The sequence below is a fragment of the Cornus florida genome, unplaced genomic scaffold (genome assembly GCF_030987335.1).
Source record: "Cornus florida cultivar Cherokee Brave unplaced genomic scaffold, ASM3098733v1 CherokeeBrave_3.0.0_Hap2_Chr09, whole genome shotgun sequence".
NCBI lineage: Eukaryota > Viridiplantae > Streptophyta > Magnoliopsida > Cornales > Cornaceae > Cornus > Cornus florida.
Genome location: NW_026775579.1, coordinates 46,714,776 through 46,738,274, shown reverse-complemented (window position 1 = coordinate 46,738,274; position 23,499 = coordinate 46,714,776). Strand labels below are relative to the sequence as shown.

Here is a 23,499-nt window from a genome sequence, read left to right as displayed (position 1 = left end):
AACAGTGTTTTTCTTATCCTCCCAAAAATGGGAGGAAATGGGAGGAAAGTGAAGGCAATGGCTGATGGAGGAGCTATGATACCAATTTTACCCTCAAGATTACACATGTTTACAAAACAATATACATACAAGTTAGCAGTTGCAGAGAGAGTGAGAGACGGCAGGCCGGTGATTGAAGCTTGCGAACGGCGAACCCGAACTGGAACAGCGGCGATGGAAACTGAAAGATATGGGTTTTGATTTTCTGAACAATCTGAAATGATATACCGATATGGGTTTTGAACTTCTGATTCTTGCAGACAAATATGGGTTTTGAACTTCTGATTCTTGTAGTGCCCGGGGGGGGGCAAGTTCAGAATTGAGAACGAGAATAGAGATGGAGCCTAGAGGCGAGATTGGGGAGGCTGAAATGATTTGCCCTAATTTTTTTTTTTTTTTCTTTTCTTGTGGCCCATCTATAGGAGACTATATATATATAATAGAGATGGAGGCGAGATGAGGCTGAAATGATTTGCCCTATTTTTTTTCTTTTCTTTTCTTGTGGCCATAGGAGACTATATATATATATATAATAGAGATGGAGACGAAATGAGGCTGAAATGATTTGCCCTATTTTTTATTTTTTTTTATTTTCTTGTGACCATAGGAGACTATATATATATATATATATATATATATTTTAAATATAAAAGGGTATAATTAGCAATTTATTAAAATAATTCCATTTCCTTTCTTTACATTCCTTTTCCCAAACATGATTATTATCCTTCTCTTTCTCCGTTAATCAACCAAACACAATACAAAATTAAAATTATCCTTCCCTGCCAGGTCACCAAATTGACAACACCCATCACCGCCTGTAGGATCAAATCTGTGTTCTCGCACTCTGTGTACAATTATATTATGTTGTAATGGTGTTTTGCCAGGGGAAAAAAATTTCAACTAATGATTAATAAAATAAAATTAGACATTGCAAATTCGAAAGTGTCATTAAAAGCCACTACAACAAAGCCGACACACGATGCAGAAAAAGAAACAGAGAAAAAAACAAGGGAAACTCAACAGGATAAACCTGCTGTGGTTCCCCTTTATTTCAAGGCAATGGATAAAACCCAAATGCTCTTTACAATTCGACTGTCAACAATAATATCTATGCTTATACTAGACAACCAGACCCAAACCATCGATCGCCATAAGTAGATAAAGACCTCTAAAGAACTATATAAATAGTGCATCCTGATTCACTCCTCTTCAGATTCAGACTCTGCACTCTGGAGCCACTCTACAAAGGGCTTGACATTCTTCCAGATTTGAGAGCCTTTATTGCCTCCACTCAAGCCCTTCTGATACCACTGCACTATGAACTCCTCTTCCAGCAAATCACTGTCATAAAGCGCTTTAAGAACCAAGCCCACCTCCTTCACTGCCTCGGGGCTAGCTTTACCGCAGAAATTCTCAATAGCATGTAGCAGAACCAAATGGGATTCATCCTCCGCAGCAGCTGCTGCCAGGTAGTTCTTCTTCTTTGCAAGTTCTTTAGAGAATCCCTTTCCAAGGCCATTAAAAAGGGCTTCAAACAAGGCATCCATGATCTCTTGAGAAGTGCCAGAAAGCGATCCAAGAAAGGACTTGAGCTGGCTCGCAGAACCTCCCTTTTTGAGGTATTCCTTAATCTCATCAACAAGGGGCGCCTCGAAGGAATTTGTAGTGTTAATCCCATTTGCGTGTCCATTGACCTTGGATTTCTCTTTACGTTCTGGAGAGTTTTTACCTGATGTTGGCTTCTTTTCACTTGTAGAAAGCATAACCATCCCAGCTGTAACTGCATTCAGCTGTTCCTGAATCCGTTGCCGAGCTGCCTCTGCAGATGTGTCAGCCTGCCACTGGACGTCATCTTCATCATCTGCTGTTTCATTCTCATCTGCCTGGCTTGCTGCTGGGGAGTGGTCCTCATCAGAGACATTGGCTTTCTTCTTGGTTGATGCTTTGGGAGTCGCATCCTTGGAAATAGAGGAGCCCTTCTTCTTTGCAGACACTTTCTTCAGTTTCTTTTGCTCCTCATCTGCAGCTTCCCCTTCCTTTAGACGCTCCTTCTCAGCCCTCCTCATCGCTTTCTTGTCTTTTGATCCCTTCTTCTGCTCAGGAGGGTTCTTGATGATAAAAGTCGTGAGCTTGTCCCTCATATCAACATCTGACAAAAACCCACATGCTGCACATTTTAGAGTAATCATCTGTGTCTTCGTTATAATTACCTCAGTTTCGGGATTGCCACAACCATAGCACTGAACGTATTTCTTAATGAAGCTCTCAAGAAGCCCGGCAAGCTTTGCAGTGTCATGGGAACCATTGACATGAGAGGTTCCTGTCTTCTCATCGAATTTGGATTGGGCTCCAAGCTCACAACCAAAATACTTGGTGGTGTAAGAAGCAGGCCTACCCAAGGCCTTTGCAATATCAACCATGTTTACCACATTGGTCTTGATGCCATTTCCTCGGCCTTCAATTTTTGTTATCATTTTAGGCATCTTATACCTATAAAAGGCATCATCCTTGTTCCCAGCGCCAATATTTAGTAAAGCCATCTTGTCTACAAATTTTTTATCCTAGATTGGACTTTGTCAGAAGGAACACAAGATGTCTCTTTCAACAAGTGCTTCAATATTGCCAGAATGCCTTGCAGGTGGAAAAGGTCTTGTAAACCAGCAGCCTTGCCAGTGTGATTTATAGACACAAAATGACCCAAGATGCATGCAGTGTCCACTCTTTTTTCTTGACGTAGGACAATACTCCCCAAGCAACCCAACTGATGACAAAAAGAGAGTTGCCCGTTCAGACATAAAAGAAGCTTCTGAGTTAAAACCCTCCACTATACCTAACTGCAATTCTGCAAATATTGCAGATTAAAATGCCAACCTCCTGTTACAAAAAAAAATTGCATAGTTATTGCTGAGTAAAGATATTCAAAACCTTACCTTTCAAAAAACAAAATATATTTAAAACAAACTAAAAAAGACACTTCAATTGAAATCCAATTTGTAAGTAGGATGGGAATAGGTTGGTAAAATGAAGACAAGCAAGTAGTATCTAAATCAACAAGAGAATAACGAATAGGTTATAAGGAAAAATCTACAAAACATTAATTAGGCAGGCTATCATACAAGGGGCAAGGTGCTAAAAGTTAAAAAATAACAAGCAAAAAGAAAATTAAAAACAAAAGGAATAACAGCTTCATGTAGTTAAAGTGCTAAAAGTTAAAAAATAACAAGCAAAAACAAAATTAAAAACAAAAAGAATAACAGCTTCATGTAGTTAAAGTGAGAAGTCTGAGATCTATGATAAAGGAAGAATTTTTTCTGGCAATAGAAATGGTACAAGAAATTTATTGATGTGATCAATTTCATTTGGTTGAGATCCAAGGCAGGGATAATAATGAAATTAAAAGCTGATGACTAACAAAACCTCATGTGCTCCAAAACTAAAAAAGTTCTATTTCATTTATTGACTACAGTTATATCAGCTACCAAGGAAAACAAGTTGACTTAACCAAACTTGTTGCAGTAAAGGCGGGATTTTATTTTCTGTTTGTTACTGATGGGTACGAATGTATATGTGAATATGCGATTAGTACTGTCCATAAAACAAGTAATGACTACATTGATCTTCCAATTTATTAGCCATTGTCACAGAAGACTCAAGTATACAAACCCATTGTCAAACAAAGTAAAGATCATGAACTTAAAAGTAAAGATCATGAACTTAAAAGTAAATTATGAAAACCTTAACTGCACCTTTGATCCATCCAAAAAAGAAATGCAGTTTGCACCTCTAGATCAAGAGTATTTTTACCCTTCATAGTGGTTTCACAACATCAGTAAAGAAATATTAAATGTTCAGGCTGAACTCCAGTCTTAACGAAGAAGATTAGGCTAAAATTTGAATATAATTGCGAAAAAAGAAGAAAAAAATGAAAAAGATATAAAAAGATCAAGAGAATGTCAATAAAACTTCTTTTACAATTGTACATTGTAAATATGTGAAAAATGATCCCACCATCCATAGAAAACTAACTGCTTTAAATGATAAAGTAAAAAGGTGATAGAATTAAATCATATCATATACCAAAACATACTCAATTAGGATATGACATAGTCACCTAAGAGGCTAAGATAAGAAGATAGAGAGAACTTAAATCCAAATCCTAATCTTAAAATTAAAGTTAGGTGACATAGTCACCTAACTCTCAAACATGGTTCGATCAACCATTCAATATCCAACATATTTTTCAGGAAAACAAAAACACTTTTATGAATAAGTTATTTTACTATGAAGGCCCAATTGAATATATACTAAATCCACTTTATTAAGAAAATAACCATCATCGCCGGGAAAGGGAAATTTCCCATAAAATCACATAAATTTGATAAAGGATACCAATTCAGGTCAATTGAAACTGATAGAACCAATCCACCATTCCAAGGGGTACTGATCCAATCAATCAATCCATCTACCCAAAGATCTTTTGCAATACAATTCTATCTAAACCAGGCGAGATAACTCTTTCTATCAAGCCCTAGCTTGCCCAGGTGAGATTATTTTGAATCAACTCTCAACTTCTCACCCAATCTTATTAATCCAATTAAATCTCTTTTTACATATATATTCAATATCCATTCAATAAAGCACATCAAAAAATCAGATCTTCAAATCAACAATAAAATCAAATTCACACCCAAATCATAAAACATTATATCAAAAAGGAGAACGCAAAAGATCAATACGATTAATTCCAAAAAGGAAAAATCAATACCCTAATTAACACCCTACCAGTTCACCTGGTCTCTACTCTCGAAAACAGATCATAGCACAAATCGATTCAGATCGATAAAACTTGAATAGAAATACGAATAGAACAAAAGTAGGAATCGTATATAAATTGAAACAGGTGAAGCAAAAGACAGATTTGAATACCTTTTGAATTAGGGTTTCGGACGACACCTTGATGAATTCAAGAGCAGTTGAAAACCGTAGCCTCTACGTTGCGTGGCGATGAATATAGATTAAGATGTATATATATAGAGAGAACCCTAAGCGGTGAAGGTTTAGGGCAAACTAATAAATAATATAATTATTGGTAATACACCATTAACTTTTCTAGAATTTTCTTACTCAAAAAGTCAGCCCCTAATTTGTTTGAATATACAACTTTCATGTTTCTAATTTTAGTGTTCCCTACGAAAATGCTAAAAAATATATATTTATGTGGTTATGCTGGGTCTCTTATTTGAATTTTTTATTTAAAAAAAAAAAAAAATCAACATACAATGAAATTAGAAAATAGTTGCAAACTCGGATTTCTTAAATTTGACTATCAAAAAGACACATAAAAAAACGTAAATTAAAGTAATATGTGTGGTTTGTTACACATATTTAAAGAATATTCTACAATTTCACGTACCAAATGTAATCAGGTTGGAAGGATTCCTTGTGAAAAAATTAAAATAAAAATTAATAATAATAAATTTTAGATAAAAAAATCTATATTATTATTTAAACTACAAAGATTTTTTTTTATTTTTATTTTTTATTTGTATTATTTACTAACTCGTCCCTTTCTAACTCTTTTCTTCTTCTTTTTTCAAATTCTATTCTCTTTCTAATTCTTACTATTCACATTATGCAATTTACCCTAAAAAAAATAAAAATAAAAATAAAAATAAAAATAGGATTATAATCCTTATTTTTATAATGGCAACACAAACTCTTTCTGAATAAAAATAATCTACTGTTTTTAAAAAAATTAATTTTCTTTCTAACTCTTTCCTTTTTAAAACTTTATTCTCTTTCTAACTCTTCTTATTCATGCCATGCAATTTACTCTAAAATATAAAATAAAAATAATATTGTTAACCCCAAGACTAATTTTGACAATCACAAAACATTAATTGTATTTTAAGAACTAACATTTGCCTTGAGAACATTTATAGTTAGTCTAAAAGTGAAGTGGAAAACAAGGAAAGGTAAAGTCAAGCTAGATATATTATATGCACTCCAAAGTCAAAAGAAAAACAAGTTATTCACTTCTAAACTTCAAAGGTGAAACATGGAGAAGATAAGTAATCAAGTTTGGCAATTCAAATGGGATAAATAGGTTTGGTGAGCGACATAGATTCAAATGTTAAAGTATTTTATGAATGCAATGAAGCTCATATCCTAGAATCATTCATTTATCATATGATGATTTGAATGGCATTCATAACAATGAGTTGGTTTTGGCCAAGAGATGTTTCGGCCGACTGAACATGATGTTTCAGCCAATTGATAAGGGTTTTATATGCATCAGCCAACCGAAGAACACTCATCAGCCGACCGACAAGGAGGTTTCAAGAAGTTCCGAGAGCAGTAAGTTTTTATAATCGTTTCGACCGACCGACGATTGGGGATCAGCCGGCTGACGAAAGGATTTTAGCTGACCGGTGATGCTCCATCAGCCGACCGATGCGTAATCAATTTCAAATCAAACGGCTACCTGCGAACTTGGATTATTGACACCTCATCTCCACCAGCTATATTGACCTTCAACAGCTATATTGACCTCCTCTCTCTATAAATAGGAGCTCCAGCTTGTGTTACAATATACACCTATTGAGAGTAATTTGAAGAGCATTCAAGAACTCCATTCTAGAGCATTCAAGGCAATCATTTGATCACTTATTCCATACTAGAGATTTGAGCTTCATTTCATTTATATACTTACTCTAGTTGTGAGCCTACAATTGTAAATCTATCTTGAGAGAGAGATCCAATCTTGTATTTCATTTACATTCTTCATTACAAACTTGTATGGGTTGGTGTGACCTAAAAGAAGCTTAGGAGAAGGGTGTTCTTCTATTAAAAAAGAGAAGCAAGGGCTTGCTTCATGTGAAGGTTTGCTCTCCACCATAAAGGAAAAACTCTAATGGATTGGGAAGTCTCAAGAGGGATCTTGAGCCGAGGAGTAGGAGCTTCCGAACCTCGCTAAAATCTCCGTGTCATTGTTTGCAATTTCTTATCCGAATCTCTCTTACATTTATGCTTTGAATTATTATCTACTTTAATTGATTATTGCATAATTGTTTATCTCTATTTGAAATTGTAAATTATTTTTTAAAATTGGCCATTGACTCTATTCACCCCACCTCTAGAGTCAATTAGTGTCTAACAAATATTATAATTATTTATTACAGCACATAATAAATTCTACCACGACATAATAATATTATAATTCTTATGTTAAGTATATAGATGTGACCAATAGCATATAACATAAAAAAATAAAACTTTGATTATACGACTAATCTCTTAGGCCTAGTTTGGTAGGTAATAATGACATAGAATAGAATAGGGTAGGCATTATATTCCAACCATTACCTTGTTTGGAAAGACATTTAGAGCATCCCATGGCCTATTTGGATAGTATTATCTAAGCCTATAAACGAACCAAAGCCGTTGTTGTGCGCATACGATACTATCCACTTTGATATTCTACACTCAATTATCCAAAGGGCAAAAATCGTCTCATTTGCGCCTCTCACTGGAAGGTGTCCAATAAGTGTAAAATTGCTAAGGTGGAGCTTGAGCTAAAATAGTATTTACCATATTCAGTGTATACAACTTCTTTATACAGAGTATGTATATACCATTTATTTGTTGGTCTTTGGTGCCGGCTGTTCTCAACTTTTCATTTTCCATTTGAAATTTGAAACTCCCCAAAACATCTTCTTCCAAATTCTCTTCCCGACAAAAGAAAACAAAGCTCTCTCTCCTCCTAACCATGAAATTTGATTTAGGGTTTTGTACCACACATAAATAAAAATAGCTAAGACAAGCATCAATTCTTCAATTCATCTTTTTTGTATTGGGTGAAAGATTGAGTTTTTTAAGGTTTTGATTTGGGTTTTTTTTTGGATTAATGGCGCACCCATAAATCACTATATTCTTCTTCCTTCGACGACTTCTACTCTATTTTAAGAACTCTTTCTATACTCTCTTATATGGCTTCCAACATCAGCGTTATCGCGTGGTCTAGAGAAGACCATGTGATAACATTCTTCCTTTGCTATGCTCCTCTCATGGGCTCTAGAGAAGATGGACAGTTGGGAATCCGCAACAATGAAGACAAAGAATGAGTTTGCAAAATTAAATCTCTCGAGTCCCAAAATGTTTGTTGTGTAGTCGCCGAAAATCGCAAGTCACTCACCATTTGTGGAGATTGCAAGGTCCTCTTTTTACTCTTCATATTTATCACTCACATATATTTATCTAAATAAATATTAGGTAATTTTCTTTTTACTTCTTCTTGCAATCTTCTTTAGAACCCTTTATTATTGTTAGGTTGATTTGTAGTTTTTTTTTTTAAAAAATTTAGATAGAATCGTTTGTTGAGCTTGAAAACAGATTGTTTTTGTTTCAATGTTGGATCAATTTTTATTTATTTATTTTTTAAAAGTGAAGATTTATTAATTTATTCACTTTTTTCAAGTTCTAGTTTCCAAGGCTTTTTTTTTTTTTCTCTCTCTCTCTCTCTCTCTGGGCTGCATGATGGGTTTTTTTCTTTTTCCTTGTTTTATTTCTTAACTTTCATATTTTATGTTTAGTTTGTGATATCAATTACATTTGAGCTGTTGATCTATTTTTGGTGAATACAAGTTATCTTTGAAAATATAGGCAATTTCAATTATAACTTTCTGGGTCAAATATGGGGTGTCAATCCACTTAATGTTCAAAATAGATGTTATATGACTCATTTGTTTGCTAATAAGGAACTGAGAAAAACAAAAAAGATTTTTAGTATAGACATTGCATCATCATTCATTTGTTTAGGTTTTAAACTTTATTGTTGTTTGTTTCTATCTACTTATCAGTTTTCTTATTTTAGTTGTTTAGAAATAGAATCCATTTTGGAATATTTTGTCTCATCTTTAAATTATCAGAGCATAAGTATATGGAAAATTTTGGATTATGAGAGATATAGTTGTAGCATTTTCCTATTTGTCTTGGTGGTTATGAAGTGGAAAGCAACAAGAACCTAAAATCTCCAATGCAGTAAAATTATCTTTGGTTAATGTTGGTAATGTGGTATCCTCATTTAGGAGTGTTAATCGAAAATGGCAAAGTCTGGAAGAACGAAAATTTAACGGGAAATATAGTGATATGGTTGTGGCATTTACCCATATATATGTATATATGTATATATTGCTACTTAAGCGTGACGAGTTGATACGAGATCTTTAATGGATTTTTTTTCAAAACCCCTTATTTTATTAAGTATTAGTAAACAAACAACTTATGCTTTCATATTTTTAGTATCAATCAATTATTATTATTATTTTTTTTTTGAAAATATCTTAAGCAATTTATTCCAAATGAGCCAATGAGTATATTTTTAAGCTCATCTGGATTAACATATTAGGCTCTTGGCCCTCTTTGAGTTCATATATGATCTATTTGTGGTAACTATATTAGAAAATGTTACATCTTGATATGATGGAGCTTGGACATTCCTATATTATTTTAGTGGTACCAAACTCGTATTTAATACTGTCTTCCCTTTCAATGATGGTTTGAAAAAAAAAAAAAAAAAAAAAAAAAAGAAAAAGAATATTAAAGAAATTTATGTATGGTACAATTGATATTTGATTTTCTGCTTCTGCATCCAAAGATCTATCACTTAACGTGATCTCTTATAATTTAGTTGCTTCATAGTGCATCTATTATTGATTTCCAAATGTGAGAAATGTAATTTCCGTTAGTAACGACAAATGTTTATTGATATATTTTTTTTTTTTCCTGAGAGACATATTAAGCAATAAGTTTGGTATTTCTTGATTTCATGTTGGATATCTTTATTCTGATGCCACAAAAAAAAATAAAAATAAAAATAAAAAATTTGGGGTGAAAGAAATTAATGTATGAGTGTATTATTCAGTCGTGTTATATTTTTATTGCAGAGGAATTTTTGTATATAAAAAGAGACTTAATCATTTAACTATAAAAAATGATTTAAAAGGTTTTATTGAGATGTATGAGTGGAGAGAGATGTAACTCGTGGAGGGTGACCTCATAAGGGTTGATGGGTAGAGAGAGTACTTATGGGTTTGGTAAAATGAACACTGAAGGCGAGAAGGTGTCTTATGAAGCGCGATACATAATATAAGGCTCAGGTATCTACCATTACCTTGGGAACAGGAGTGCGTATACATGTTTCGGTATTGTTAATTCTCTACTATTATAATATATCATCATCAATATAGTGAATATCATAAGAAACTATCAAGCCCGAAAGAAGATGGCATTACCTCCAGCCATAAAATCAAATTTGTTAATGCCTGCAAAATAAAGTGAGAAATCCCAAAACGTCTAACATTGTGTCAGACATAGTGGATCAGAATGTGAATGTAGTATGGCAATGTAGGCCACACACGTGTTATAAATACCCTTGTCTAACATTCTCCCACTTGGTCAATATTGACACACTTATTTTCTCTATAGGGTTGAGAATTAAAACTTTATCTAAAGAATTTCAGTGTATAAAATCATGGCGGAAATCACATTTTATATATGAGTGTTACCTTCCATGTATTATTATATCACCGTCTTTCTTTATATAAACATCTTTATATGGTAGTACTTTATAAATAGTTATTTCAAAAAACTATTCAAGGAAGTCAACTTTATTGTCCCAATGGACTATCTGTATGAATAATGTGATGACCATGTCATCTTTTTCATTTTTTCGGCATTTTTATTTTATTATTTAATTAATTATTTATTTATTTCCTTTTTGTGTTACCTTAGGGTTTTGTAAGACCCGAGGTAGGGTTTGGTGTCCGGACTTGGTTTCTAACATCTCATGCATTTACTTTAATTTATTTTATTGTTAATACATAGCTTAATTGTGTAGAAAAGCATGCTAATTTTCATTTCCTAGGGGTATGATTGCATTTTTTCTTCGGGAAACATTTTCATTTTGGGGGGGTCTTTGTGCGATTATCTTTTTGAGATATTTTGGTTTAGGGACCTTTTTGTAATTATTTTTGTTAGATATTTAGAAGAGGAACTTTTTTGCAATTTTTGGAAAGTGTGACGAGTATCACCTTTTCCTTGGACCATGTGTTGACTTTTGTTTGGAGACAAGTGGAGGGCTTGGATGATGCCAAGTGTTGGATGGATTTTAAATCTTGTGAGAATGCATTGGATTGTGACAAGTGGAGGGTTGAGATTAAATTGTGTGTGTGAGAGGTAGTGCTAATGTAGTTAAAATGTTATGTATCTCATTTAGTTAGTAGAAAAACTAGAGATTTCCTTTGTCTTCTTCATTCTCTCTTACTAAGCCACCATTGATGCAATCAAACCCTAACCCTAGACCTTGAAATTTACCATCTTCCTCACACCTTTTGGCCTAGCTTTTGGAAGACAAAAGCTTCCCTTCACCTTCCTCTACAACACCTTGTTCTTAGATTTAATTTTGCACACCTTTCTTATGGATTCTAGAGATTCTTTTCTCTAGTGAGGTAGGGGATGTTCTGTAATACCCCTAGTTTTCAAAAGGATTGAATTGGAAATTTTATTTTATTTTTTATTGATTAATTGATTTAGTTATGTGACTTAGTTGTTTTATTTTTTTTTTAAGTGATTAATTATGTTTGTTTAATTGATTTAATTATTATTTGTGTAATTGATTTTAATTGCATTCATTGTTTAAGTTAATTAATTAATTGTTCTATTTTAATTAGTTGTCTTAATTGTTTTCATTTAATGATTTTAATTGAATTAATTTTTGTGGGATTTAATACTTTAATTGTTTTAAATGACTGGCTTTAGTTACATGGATTTAGTTTTCAACGTAACTGTTATATAGTTTTTCATAGGTAGCCGTCATTAATTATCACCTAGGTTTACCTATCGGCCGAGTTATATATGGATTAGGGTTTAATATCTAAACCTATATATATATATGTATATTACGGTGGATTAGGGTTTAAAACATCACAAAACAAAACGTAGGTTTTCTGTAGAACAGAGATACAGTGAGGTATTGAGAGACACAGAGGAAGATAAAGAGAGGAGGTCTAGGTTTTGGTCTAGACCAAGGTTGGACCAAAAAGGAGGAAGGAGAGGTGTTTCTGGGTTGAACCAAGGCACTGGAGGAGCAGACTTGCAGTTTAGGACACAAACATATCATACAGAGATGGTGAATTAGAATTTCAAATCTGAGTTTTAAAGGCAAGTTTCTGATCTTCTCTTTCCCAGGAATCTGTGTTTTGTGCATGCTTAGATAGACTTCAGGGATTAAAATAAAGTTTAAATACATCTTTTATACATGTGAAATCGTTATGTGATTTTATGGAATTAATCTAGTCTCTGTTGTTTTAAAACTTAAACCTGTGTTCTTACTGTCGATGCTTAAAACTTGGGTTATAGCTTCTGTCATGGTTGGATTATACTGCTTTAAAATTAATCTGGGACTAGGATGGGACCTTAAAACATGTAATTAAACTTAATACAGAGACTGTAAGTGGTGTTGGAGGTGAGGAAGAAAACTGGAAGGGACAACGGCTGCTAAGGGAGGGAGAAAAGGCTCTCAAAGGCCTTAGAGCCGGCTCCCAAAGGGGGGAGCCGGCTCTAGATTTATTAGAGCCGGCTCTAAGGGTATTAGAGCCGGCTCTAAGGGTATTAGAGCCGGCTCTAGGCAAAGTGGAGCAGGCTCCCAATTTTGGGAGAGCCTACTCTCTCCTTAGGCTTCTCCGAGGTTGGTTTTAGGGACTGTTTGGGTGGTTTATGGACTGTTTGGGCTATACAGAGTTTGTGTACCTTGTTTAAAGTGTTTCAAATGAGGTATACTATTGTTTTAGACCTGTAAGAATATGTTTAAACAAGATTTCATAAAGGGATTAAGGAGGAGGCAGTGTACAGTTAGGGAAAGAATCTACAGGTTGCACCTTAAATATTGATCAGTTTAAACTCTGGAACTTGGAGGATTATTTATATGTGATTTAATTTTTATTAATCATGTTTAAATAGGAATATAAGTAATATGGATTACGTGAATTTAACCATGCTTGTCTTGGACTAAATTAATAGTCATCTTATAAATCAACTGCAGCAGTTTAGGGACGAGTTGGAGGATGTGAATGCTTCTGTTACTTACTGTTTTTTTGAAGTTTTGATGTCTCTGAAAAATCTTAAATTGAGAATCATATTTTCAGCTGTGTTGTAAGCATATAGTAATTTAAATATGTGTATGCTTAAATGGAATTAACTAGTGCTTAAATCTGTTATACATGGCATCAATATGACACTGTTTAGAGAGGTAGATTGTATAATCTTATTTTACAAATTTAAAGGACTGTGATTTGGATTCTAACTCTGTTAGTGGATGCATAATTTAGTTTTACACATGTGAAATTATATCTGTGCTTATTTTGGAATATAGTTGATAACTATCTATACTATTTTTGGTCAACTATGGTAAATGAAGGATTTAAATGATATGACTCATATTAGCAATTTAAATGGTTGGAATGTGATATTTAGGTTCTGTAATGAATGTCTAATGTCATGTTATATGTATTAAACTGTATTTATGCAAATTCTGGATAATGGTTGATAGATAACAATTATCGTCTTTATAATTATGTTGTTTGGAGGATTGTGTGCACCGGTATGGAATAGTGGCATACTAGGGATGGATTAGTAAAACACTAAATCCTACCTATTTTGGAATGAGTTGGATTAACTATAAAAGATTAAGTCCTACTTATGTGGATGTCTATGCACCGATATGGGACGGTGGCATATTAAGGACGGCTCAGTTCAAAACACTGAGACCTACCTATATTTGGGATGGATTAGTTCAAACACTAAGTCCTACCTATATTAAAATAAGATAGATTAACTACAAAAATTAAGTCCTACTTATAGCTATGTGTCAGGTCAATAAACTATTTAAATGACACACCTTGAACGAACTTTATATATTTATGTTATGGTGCTATGGTATGAGCTTGAGTCTCAGGACCATGATTAGGGTGCGTATATCGTCTAGGATGGATAACTGGACAGTGGTTTTGTTCCCTGGTAGGTCTAGATACACATGACCATATTTCGTGCAATTTGCATGGTGTCTCTACTCAGGCTAAGACATACCTATTGGACTAGTGAGCGTCCTGTAGTGTGTAATATATACATATATGGACTACTCTTGATATTTTTGAGTCTATCTAAGATGTATCTGCCTATCGAATTCTTATTTGGATCGTAGTAGATCAGGACTTGCATGTGGGCCTGACCCACTCTATTATTTTTCAGGTGTTCGACAGTATCAGGCTTAGAGCTTGATCGTGTTGATGCAGATACAGACACTCACTCTTCCGATTACATAGGATTTCCTTTCTATTTTAATTTTGGATTTTATTTCTGTAAATTTGTACAAGGTTTTGGGATTAGGGGTCAACTAGGTGGATTCCCAAGTTGTACGGTTTTAAATTATACTTAATTTATTATTTCAAGTTGGAGGATTCTTATTTTTTAGATTTCTTTCAGCGTATTATTAATTTATTCCTAATTTTCTGCTTGTTTACATATTAATTTTTTGGTATCCATCGGATCTGTGCTCGGACTTGATCACCCGTGGCTCTAGAATCGAGGGGTATCACTTGTTCTATGTTTACGTCCTTAATGTTTCATTGTGCATTTGAAGTTAATTTATATTGTATGCATGTTATATGAATTGTAGGATTGCATATATATGAAGGTTGTATGTAATTGACCTAGGGCTTTATATTATTCAAGGCATGTGTATGATATACCTCTTGTAAAGATGTTATTTTATTTGGTGGATAATTAATTTCTAGTAATTTCTTATAGTTATAACTATGGAATTCTTGTATTATTCTTACTAATTAAATTGTTGTAAGCTTATATAATGTGTATTGAATTTAACTAAGTGCTTAAGGATTGTTTAAATATCATGAATTGATTACTTGATTTGATCTCATTATGCTAGTGTATTTTCATTCACATTGTGGACTTGTCATTGCAAATGCCATAGTAGTTTGAAGACTTAGAGCATGGTTTGTGTGGTTTCAAACTTGGTTGTGCATGAAAGTGATTAAGTGTATTGTATACTTATGTATACGTTGTATTATTTGTTGATTTTGAAAACTTGGGGCATTTTGTTTGCGATATAGCTAGAGCACGGCTCTAGTGTGGGAGGTACAAATTCTCCCCAATATAGTGGCCAATTGGGTAATTATCGGTGGGCTAGTAACCCAAAATAGCTATTTTTGTTTGGTTAATAACCGGCGTAATGTCCAAGTATATTCCTATTGTTTGATTTCGCATTTAGTTTCAAGTCGACAATACTATGTAGTTATAACTTGTTGTTTGGCATTGGAGGTTCCAATATTGTTTAAATGTGTTACTTATTGTGGATTACGTTTAAAGTGCTTCAAAGATAGTTTTAGGATGATCCCTTAGTTTCACCTTGAAACTAGACGTTAGGAGGCATGATCCATATGTATTTGTTTATATTACACTTGCAAAACCATTGATATTTTAGGTTATACGCATACGCACTATCCTACTGAGTAAGGTTATACGCATACGCACTGTCCTACTGAGTAATTCAAATTACTTACCCTTATTGATTATTGTTTTTCGGGCAAAGAGGTACTCTTCTTGGATGCACATCATTCTTAGCTCGGACTTGTGTTACATTTTGAACATTTTTTATATGCCATTAGCATGCAAATGTTAGCATGTTATACTTGTCTTTTGAGGTTGACAATGTGTAATATATTTAGATGCTTGTCTAGCTTCCTTTTGTATGTGTAATATGTACCCAATCACTCTCTTTTGGTGTAACTTAACATGTATGTAATGAGACCAATGGCCAAGCACTTTTAATGTATGTGAATTATGTCATTTTGTATCAAGTATTTATCTCTTTAGTATTTTATGCACTTGGGGGCATTTTCATCATTTTACTTTACTTATCATTCTTGGTTTGGACCATAAGTGATCTAAGAATCAATTTTGAATGGGGGTTGCTTCACAAACTTTTTCCAAAAAGCCCTTTCTTTCCAAAGTTTTCCAAAGTTTTCCATGATTTTTCAAAAATTTTCATTCCCAGGTTGTCGTTCGTAGACCCCTACGATCGATCGTAGGTGGGCACGATCGATCGTACTTGTGATATTCCTTGTTGTTTTATCGTTCGTGCACATTTTAATCGATCGTACTCATGGTTTGATCGATCGTACCTGAGCATTTTTTGTTTTCTCATCATTCGTAACCTTATGATCGATTGTACCCCTAGTATGATAAACTATATCAATTAGAAAAAATTTCAAACTTTCAATTTCAATTTCAATTTAGCAACCATAGTCCTCACATGCCAATTTAATTACTTATTGAATAACCTTAATCTCCAAAATCCTTTTTGAAAGTGAACTCACAGTTTTAAACATGTAGCTTACTATCCATACTTGTATCTATTCCATGCTATCCCTCAATTCACAGGCAAACTTTTTCAATTCCCAAGGTATTTTTCTATAGGTATGCATTCTCTTTTTTTCCAAAAGGGTACTGCGTAATGTTCAGGTCTATTAAGCTTTCTAAATCACACATGTAACGAACTTTCAGTCGATGACTCCCAAAACAGATGGTTTTAGGGCATTAAGTGTTAAAACACCCTTACAGACCTAATTTTACAAGTAATCTAGGTAGCCTAAACCCCTTATGTAACGAGTTTTCAGCTAATGACTCCCAAACCAGATGATTTTAAGACATTAGGTGTCAGAACACACCCCTAAGGACTTAATTACTCAAGCAATCTAGGTACAGACCTGAACTTGACCCTTTTCTTTTTCTATATATATATATATTTCACATTGGTGAAGATTTTTTTTATTTTTTTTTCCTTTATTGCATACATACCAATTTTCTTTCTTTCTATTTTTTTTATACCTTGGTTCTCAAACTTATCAAATTCACCTGCTCATCTCAGTTTAACACAAAATAGAACAAGACTTCAAGTTTATACCCCACAGAATTCATACAAGTGTGAACATGTACAAAGTGAAGTATTTCAGATATCAAAATCATCAAACAGTAATTATCCTTACAAAGTAGACCACATGCCACCAATTGATTTCAAAAAAATTCAAAAAACCATTTTCAACATAAATTTGGCATACAATCCATCTTTAACCAACATTAGACTTGATAAAGAAATCATAATAATCAACAGACCCAAACTCATGCTTTAAACCTCACAATTTATTCCCTTATCTTCAATATATCATCAACAAAAATTTGAAATATATGAATGTTCCCCTTTCCCCCAAACTTAATATGCACTCCTCAATGTGTGAAACCAAAGAAAAGTTAGAAAGATATTAACATACTACACCAAACCAGCAAAGATATACCAATATGTAGCTCAAAAGGGCAAAATAGAAAAATCACCCCCAAACTTAGTCTTTAGTACCTGAAAAAATAATCACACTCCCACACACATCAGAGTATTAAGTTTATGGAGTAAAAATAGAGAAATATCATTATATATAACAGATATGGCAAAAATTTCAACAAGGGTATAATAGGCAAAAAGCATATATATAATGAAGATCAATACAATACTTTGAAGAAAAGACTTAGGGTAGGAATACAACATATAGAATGAAATACATCAAAAATACTACCCTAGTCAACAGAAATATGCCTATATATCAAACGAAAAATACAGAAAAGCCCTAGACCGCTAATCTGTATGGGATGGTAGAAGGTCGGTAGAAGCAGGAGTGGTAGAAGGAGTGCGGCGTAACAGCTCATCAAGAATGATTTTTTTTTTTTTTTTAAAAAAAAGAAGAAGAAGAAGAATATTAACCTAATAGATATTTGATCACCACCTTTGATGGAGTGCACCAGTGGAGAGGATTCAAGTCCCTCTTGTAGAGCCAGGAAATCATTTGAGATTGAGAGGAAACAAAAAATGAGGGGGCAGTCTTGGTGAATAATAATTAGGTAAAAATAAAAAATTCAAACTACACTAATGAAAAAAAAAAAAAAAAAAAATGTTAACCTCGTAGATATAGTCATTTAAAAATACTTTCATTTGAAATTATTTTTTTATTAGTATGTAGAATTCTTTTTTCTTTTTTCTTTTTTGATAGACCAAGATGATAATGGAAGAGAATATCAATAAATTTTAGTAGATTAGAGAAACTATAAAATGCATAGATTTGTATAAGGGTGAAGTGCAAAAAATATCTCTGAAGTATACTTTTCGTAACATCTTTACCCCTATTTTTACAAGTGACCAAAAAATACCCATATTCTTTTCACATTGTGCAAAAACATCCCTCAATAAAAAATCTAACATAAAATAGTGTTATAATGCCCATTTTACCATTTTTTCTTCAAAAAATGCCGATACCAAACCTTCCTCACCACCCCCAAAATCACCACCACTATGCAAATTTCAGTCCGGTGCATATAGACTCTTAATGGTCCACATCTAATTAGTGAAGCAAACTTCCCCCTTTCTCTCTCTAGAATTTCCTACTCCTTTTAGGATCTCCTCCTCCTTATCACGCACTTTCTCACCATCAGTCATTCCCATGGCCTTCTGATAGCCGTACGGTATATATACACATATAAAACACACTCACTACACACACACACACACATTTATATGCATATGGTTTTTTGGGTTTAAATTAATTTTTTGTGGGTTTGCAACAAGGAGTTCAAATGGAGGGGTCATCGGGAAACATGGGGGCGAGGGGCTTTGACGTGAACGTGATGCCACCGCAGCTGGGGTGTCGTTTCCAAACAATGCAGCGTCATCATTTCAGATGGATTTTTGGCCGATCAGATGGTGGTGGAAACATAAGGGACTCGCCAGAGGTAATGACGGGAAATGACGTAGTCGACAAGGACGAGAACAGTCTGGCTCGAAAGAAACTCCAGCGACCGCAACATCCCACCAAATGATAAACAACCACACAGTTTTCCACCGGTCATCACTTCACCCGATTTTCTCACTGGATTCGCACTACATCTCACCTCCACTTCAAACACCACCGATCACGTTTCTCTCCTAGCCAATATTGTGATGGCACAAGTTTTCAAACCCAGTGCGTCAATGATAACTCGAAAGTTGACCCGATAACGGATCATAAATGTGGAAGCGAATAAAATGACGAGGTCTCTAGAGGTGTACGCCACCTCTAAGACATCAATGTGACTTCCCATGAAGCCACGGAACCCAAGAGAAAATAATCTCGGAAACTAGGGTTAAAAACGACTAAGTACAACCTTAGGGGTAAAACGGTATTTTTTAAATCATAAATGGGTACTACCGTGCACACCATTGGATAGACAACAAAAAATCAATAAAGTTAGACTCAAGAATCTCCTAATTCGTTGTCCCAATGAAGAAGATATGAAACCTCAAAATTTTAAAGAAAAACTGAAAATATAAATGATCCCAGGTGCGACTGCGATCGATCGTGAAATTCTACAATCGATCGCAAAATCCATGAACGATGGGCAATAGCCAAATTCAAAATTTTAAAAACATAATGTGCCCAGTGCGATCGATCGCAAACTGCGATCGATCGCCAGAAGTTTTGAACGATGAAATTTGGCCAAAAAGGTGCTTAAGGATCGATCACAGCCATCTACAATCGATCGCCAAATCTGCGATCGATCGCAGCTGGTTTGGCTGCGACCGTGAAGTTTATGAAAACAACTATTTTTCGAAGCAAAAACGAATTTTTCTGGAAAAACTTTGTGAAGCAACCCCCCTTAAATTAAGTCCTTTAGACAACCATGAACTAAAATCAAAGTGAAATTCAACATGGAATGCCCAAAATGCCCTCAAGATAAAATAAGTCGCTAATAAAAATCGAATGAAATTTAACATACAATGCATTCATCAAAAGAGATTACCTTTAATACCCTGATATTTTAAATGATTTATTAATTGGGATTAATTACTTTTATTTTATTTTTTAAATAATTTATTTGATTTAATTTGAATTAATTACGTTTATTTTATTTTTTAATTGATTTGTTTTATTGAGTGTTTAGATTAATTATTTTATTTTATTTATATTTCGTGAATTATTGATATGATGATTGTTATGTGTGTGCTTAATTATTGATTGAATTGTTGGCGTATTGATTTTATTGGTATGGTATGACTTAGTTGTAAATTCTTGTTTGTCTATGTGCTTTATGTAATTAGTTATTTTAATTTAATTATTTATTTAATTATTTTATTTATTTTAATTAATTGGATTGGGCGTAAGGAAAGTTGGACCAAAGGATGTGATCTTGGGTTTGAAGGAAGCCTTATTGGGTTAATTAATAAGGGCCCATGGTTATAAAGATATTTAAATAATTACCTCTGTATAATTATATATATATATATATATATATAATTAATAATTATTATGGAAGGAAATATATATATATATTATATGTGAATATGATTTAATTAGTTAAAGATTTAGCATGGAAGAAAATATAAATATAAATATTATATAATATATGTGTATATATATTATTTAAAGATACTTATTATTATTTTTATTTGGTAATCCTAGTAGGAATAGGATTAGGGTAATTAATGAGTATAAATATACACATAAGGTTTTAGTGTTAAAAGTTTTACACGTTAAAAAAATAAGAGAGACAGAGAGAGAAAAGAAGAAAAGGCTGATAAGGAGTGGACCGGATCTGAGAAAGAAGACGTCGGGATTGGAAGAGTCAATCAAAACTTGAAGCATCGGTTTCGTTTCGAAATCTTCAGGTGAATTCTTCTCTATCTTTCCTATTAGAACTCATAAGGATTTCACCCTGAGTATCAAGATTTTAATTAAATTTATTAATTAAATCATGGTTATATCTGATGAATTAAAAGCATGAAAGATTATATATATATATATATATATATATTGGAATTTTGGATTTTAATTAGTATATATGTGTGTTGCATATAGTTTAAAAATCAACTGTTATGCTTGATCTATGACCCAAGAGGGTTATTTATGATTTATAGAATTTCTTTTTTTGGTAATTTTCTGATTTTTTTTTTGTTATATATTTTTAGGAATTTATTAGAATTTATTTTCTATTATTTGTGTGGAAAATTATATATATATATATATATATATATATATATATATATATATATATATTCACTGGAGGCATTAATCGGCGCATCAAATAAGGATTTTGATTCAGTATGGGCGGTATGTTATAACATAGTGTGCGTGTGGATTTGAGCCATAGATGTGGCTTGATTAAAGGAGATAGATTTGGTGTGATGCGGCACAAGATAGTATAATACACTTGCGGATCTGGCTGTTGATCCTGCTAGATCCATGGGCGGTTGATCAGGTGAGGTGAGGTACACCAATGCTCAGTGCACAACAGATCTGAGGCGTTGGGGATAGGAAGATGGATTCAGTGTGGCGCGACTCACCAAAAGGGGGAGTATCAGTCACCTAGAAAGTGCCACCTCACGTCGAGAGGGTAGCAGACACGTGGACGCGCCTGCCAATTAAAGGAAGCGCGTGCAAAAGGCTTGGGCGCGTGTGAAGGCGCGTGGGTCTGTGTGCGGGGTCCCGGAAAGTTCCTATAGGTCTGGTCATGTCCTAGAATTGATTTTAAGCTTGTTAGTATTGAAATCAACCTTTAGAGCACGTATTCTTAGTATTCTGAGAGCCATAGAACATCACTATGATATTTAATGTGCATATATTTAATTAGTTGATAAAATATTATGGAAGGAAGTGTATATATATATACTTAATTATATATATGTATATATGGTATATTTAATTTGTGATTAGTATGGAAGGGAGTGTGTATATATATATATATATATATATATATATATATATAATGAAAGGTATTATAATATATGTGTATATTTATATATTATTTAAGATAATTAATATTAGTTAATCTTATTTAATCGGTATATTTGGATAGGTTGGTTTTTAAATTAATGTTATGCGTATAATATGCATGAGATGTCTATGTGTGATTTAGTTCATCGTTAAGCTTAAAATCAGTACATGGTTGAATTGTACGCATGGATGAGTCGCCGAAGGCTTAAATATAATGCCTAAGTATTTGTATGAATAAAATAAATACATAGGAAACAGTGGATGAGTTGCTAATTTAAGGGTAAAAATATATATACTTAAGGAGGTATGGTTAATTTGCCAATGTATAAATAAATATACTTAAGAATAAATGATTGAGTTACCAATATATAAATAAATATATTTTTAAATGGCATAGTTGATTTGTCAATGTATAAATAAATTTACTTAAGGAGGCATGGTTAAGTTGCCAATATATAAATAAATATATTCACAATGGCATGGTTGAATTGCCAAAGCATAATTAAATTGTTATGTGAATTAGATGATTAAAATTTATCTATGGATACTATATGCATAAGTTGGATTAGGATTAGATATTCTTAAATTAGAATAATCTACTAGTTACATGTTAGTGTATTATTTTATATATATTAATAAAGTAATATTGGTAGAGACATGGATAATTTGTCAAAGCCTAGGTATTGGTTGTATGATTTAAATAATTAAATTCATTATTGGCTTTTGAATTAAATATAATTTTTCTTGAATTATATTTTATTATTTAAATGATTAAATAATTATTTAAAATGGAGTTAAGGTTAAAAAAGGTTTCTTTTTAAAAGAGAAGGAGTTTTGAATTGGTTTAGGTATGATTATGTTTTAATCATGATTTAATGGTTTGGAAAATTAATGAAACTATTAATAGATGTGAAGGTTGTACTGTTATAATTATTTATACATATGCATATCCTTGTTTAGTAAAAATTTATTAGGTTTGGTTTTAATCAGAGGTAATTTACTTATTGGTTTTTAGAGGTCTGGTAAAGTGAACTTGCTCCTAGGATTTAACTCACGATTTATTTTTCAGGTTATTAGAAGTTCCGGTCTCAAGGTTGAGGATCCGTAGCTGGGAGATTGTCATTTATCTATTCATCTTGTGTACTTTTAAGTAGTATTGGATTATTGGATAATGTTTTAAGGGGTCCTTGAGTTACAGGATTCCCGAGTTGTTATTGTTGGAGAATTATTACTTAATGAAATATTTATTTATTAGTTTTCTTCAGCGGTTTATTCATTATTTATTATTCATCTTTGTATTCTGTGCTTATTTGAAATACTTTAATTGTTTTGATATCCCCTAATTTTGTGCGCGGATTTGATCAACCTGTGTTCCGAAATTAGGGGGTATCACAGTTGGTATCAGAGCACTCCAGGTTCAAGTGTCCCTAGTGTGTCTTTCGTTGTGTGACTTCCGCGTTGTATACTCTTTTACTTAGAGCTTAAGTTTAGGATTCATTGTATTATGTATTCGGTCCGTTAGTGCGTCCTAAAG

At 33.1% G+C, this 23,499-nt stretch overlaps 1 protein-coding gene across 1 annotated transcript; it reads right to left on the bottom strand.

Annotated features, from left to right (window-relative positions):
* Positions 1-949: 949 nt before the first annotated feature.
* LOC132273804 (eukaryotic translation initiation factor 5-like) lies at positions 950-5,087 on the bottom strand. The gene is made up of 2 exons (XM_059774880.1): positions 4,969-5,087; positions 950-2,916 (listed from the first exon to the last, which is right to left on the bottom strand). The coding sequence occupies exon 2, from the start codon at positions 2,580-2,582 to the stop codon at positions 1,242-1,244; it is 1,341 nt and encodes a 446-aa protein (XP_059630863.1). The 5' UTR covers positions 2,583-2,916; positions 4,969-5,087; the 3' UTR covers positions 950-1,241.
* Positions 5,088-23,499: the final 18,412 nt, after the last annotated feature.

Excerpts from the sequence above, each read along its gene's own strand:
- LOC132273804 (XM_059774880.1), bottom strand. The coding sequence starts at position 2,582 with ATGGCTTTACTAAATATTGGCGCTGGGAACAAGGATGATGCCTTTTAT.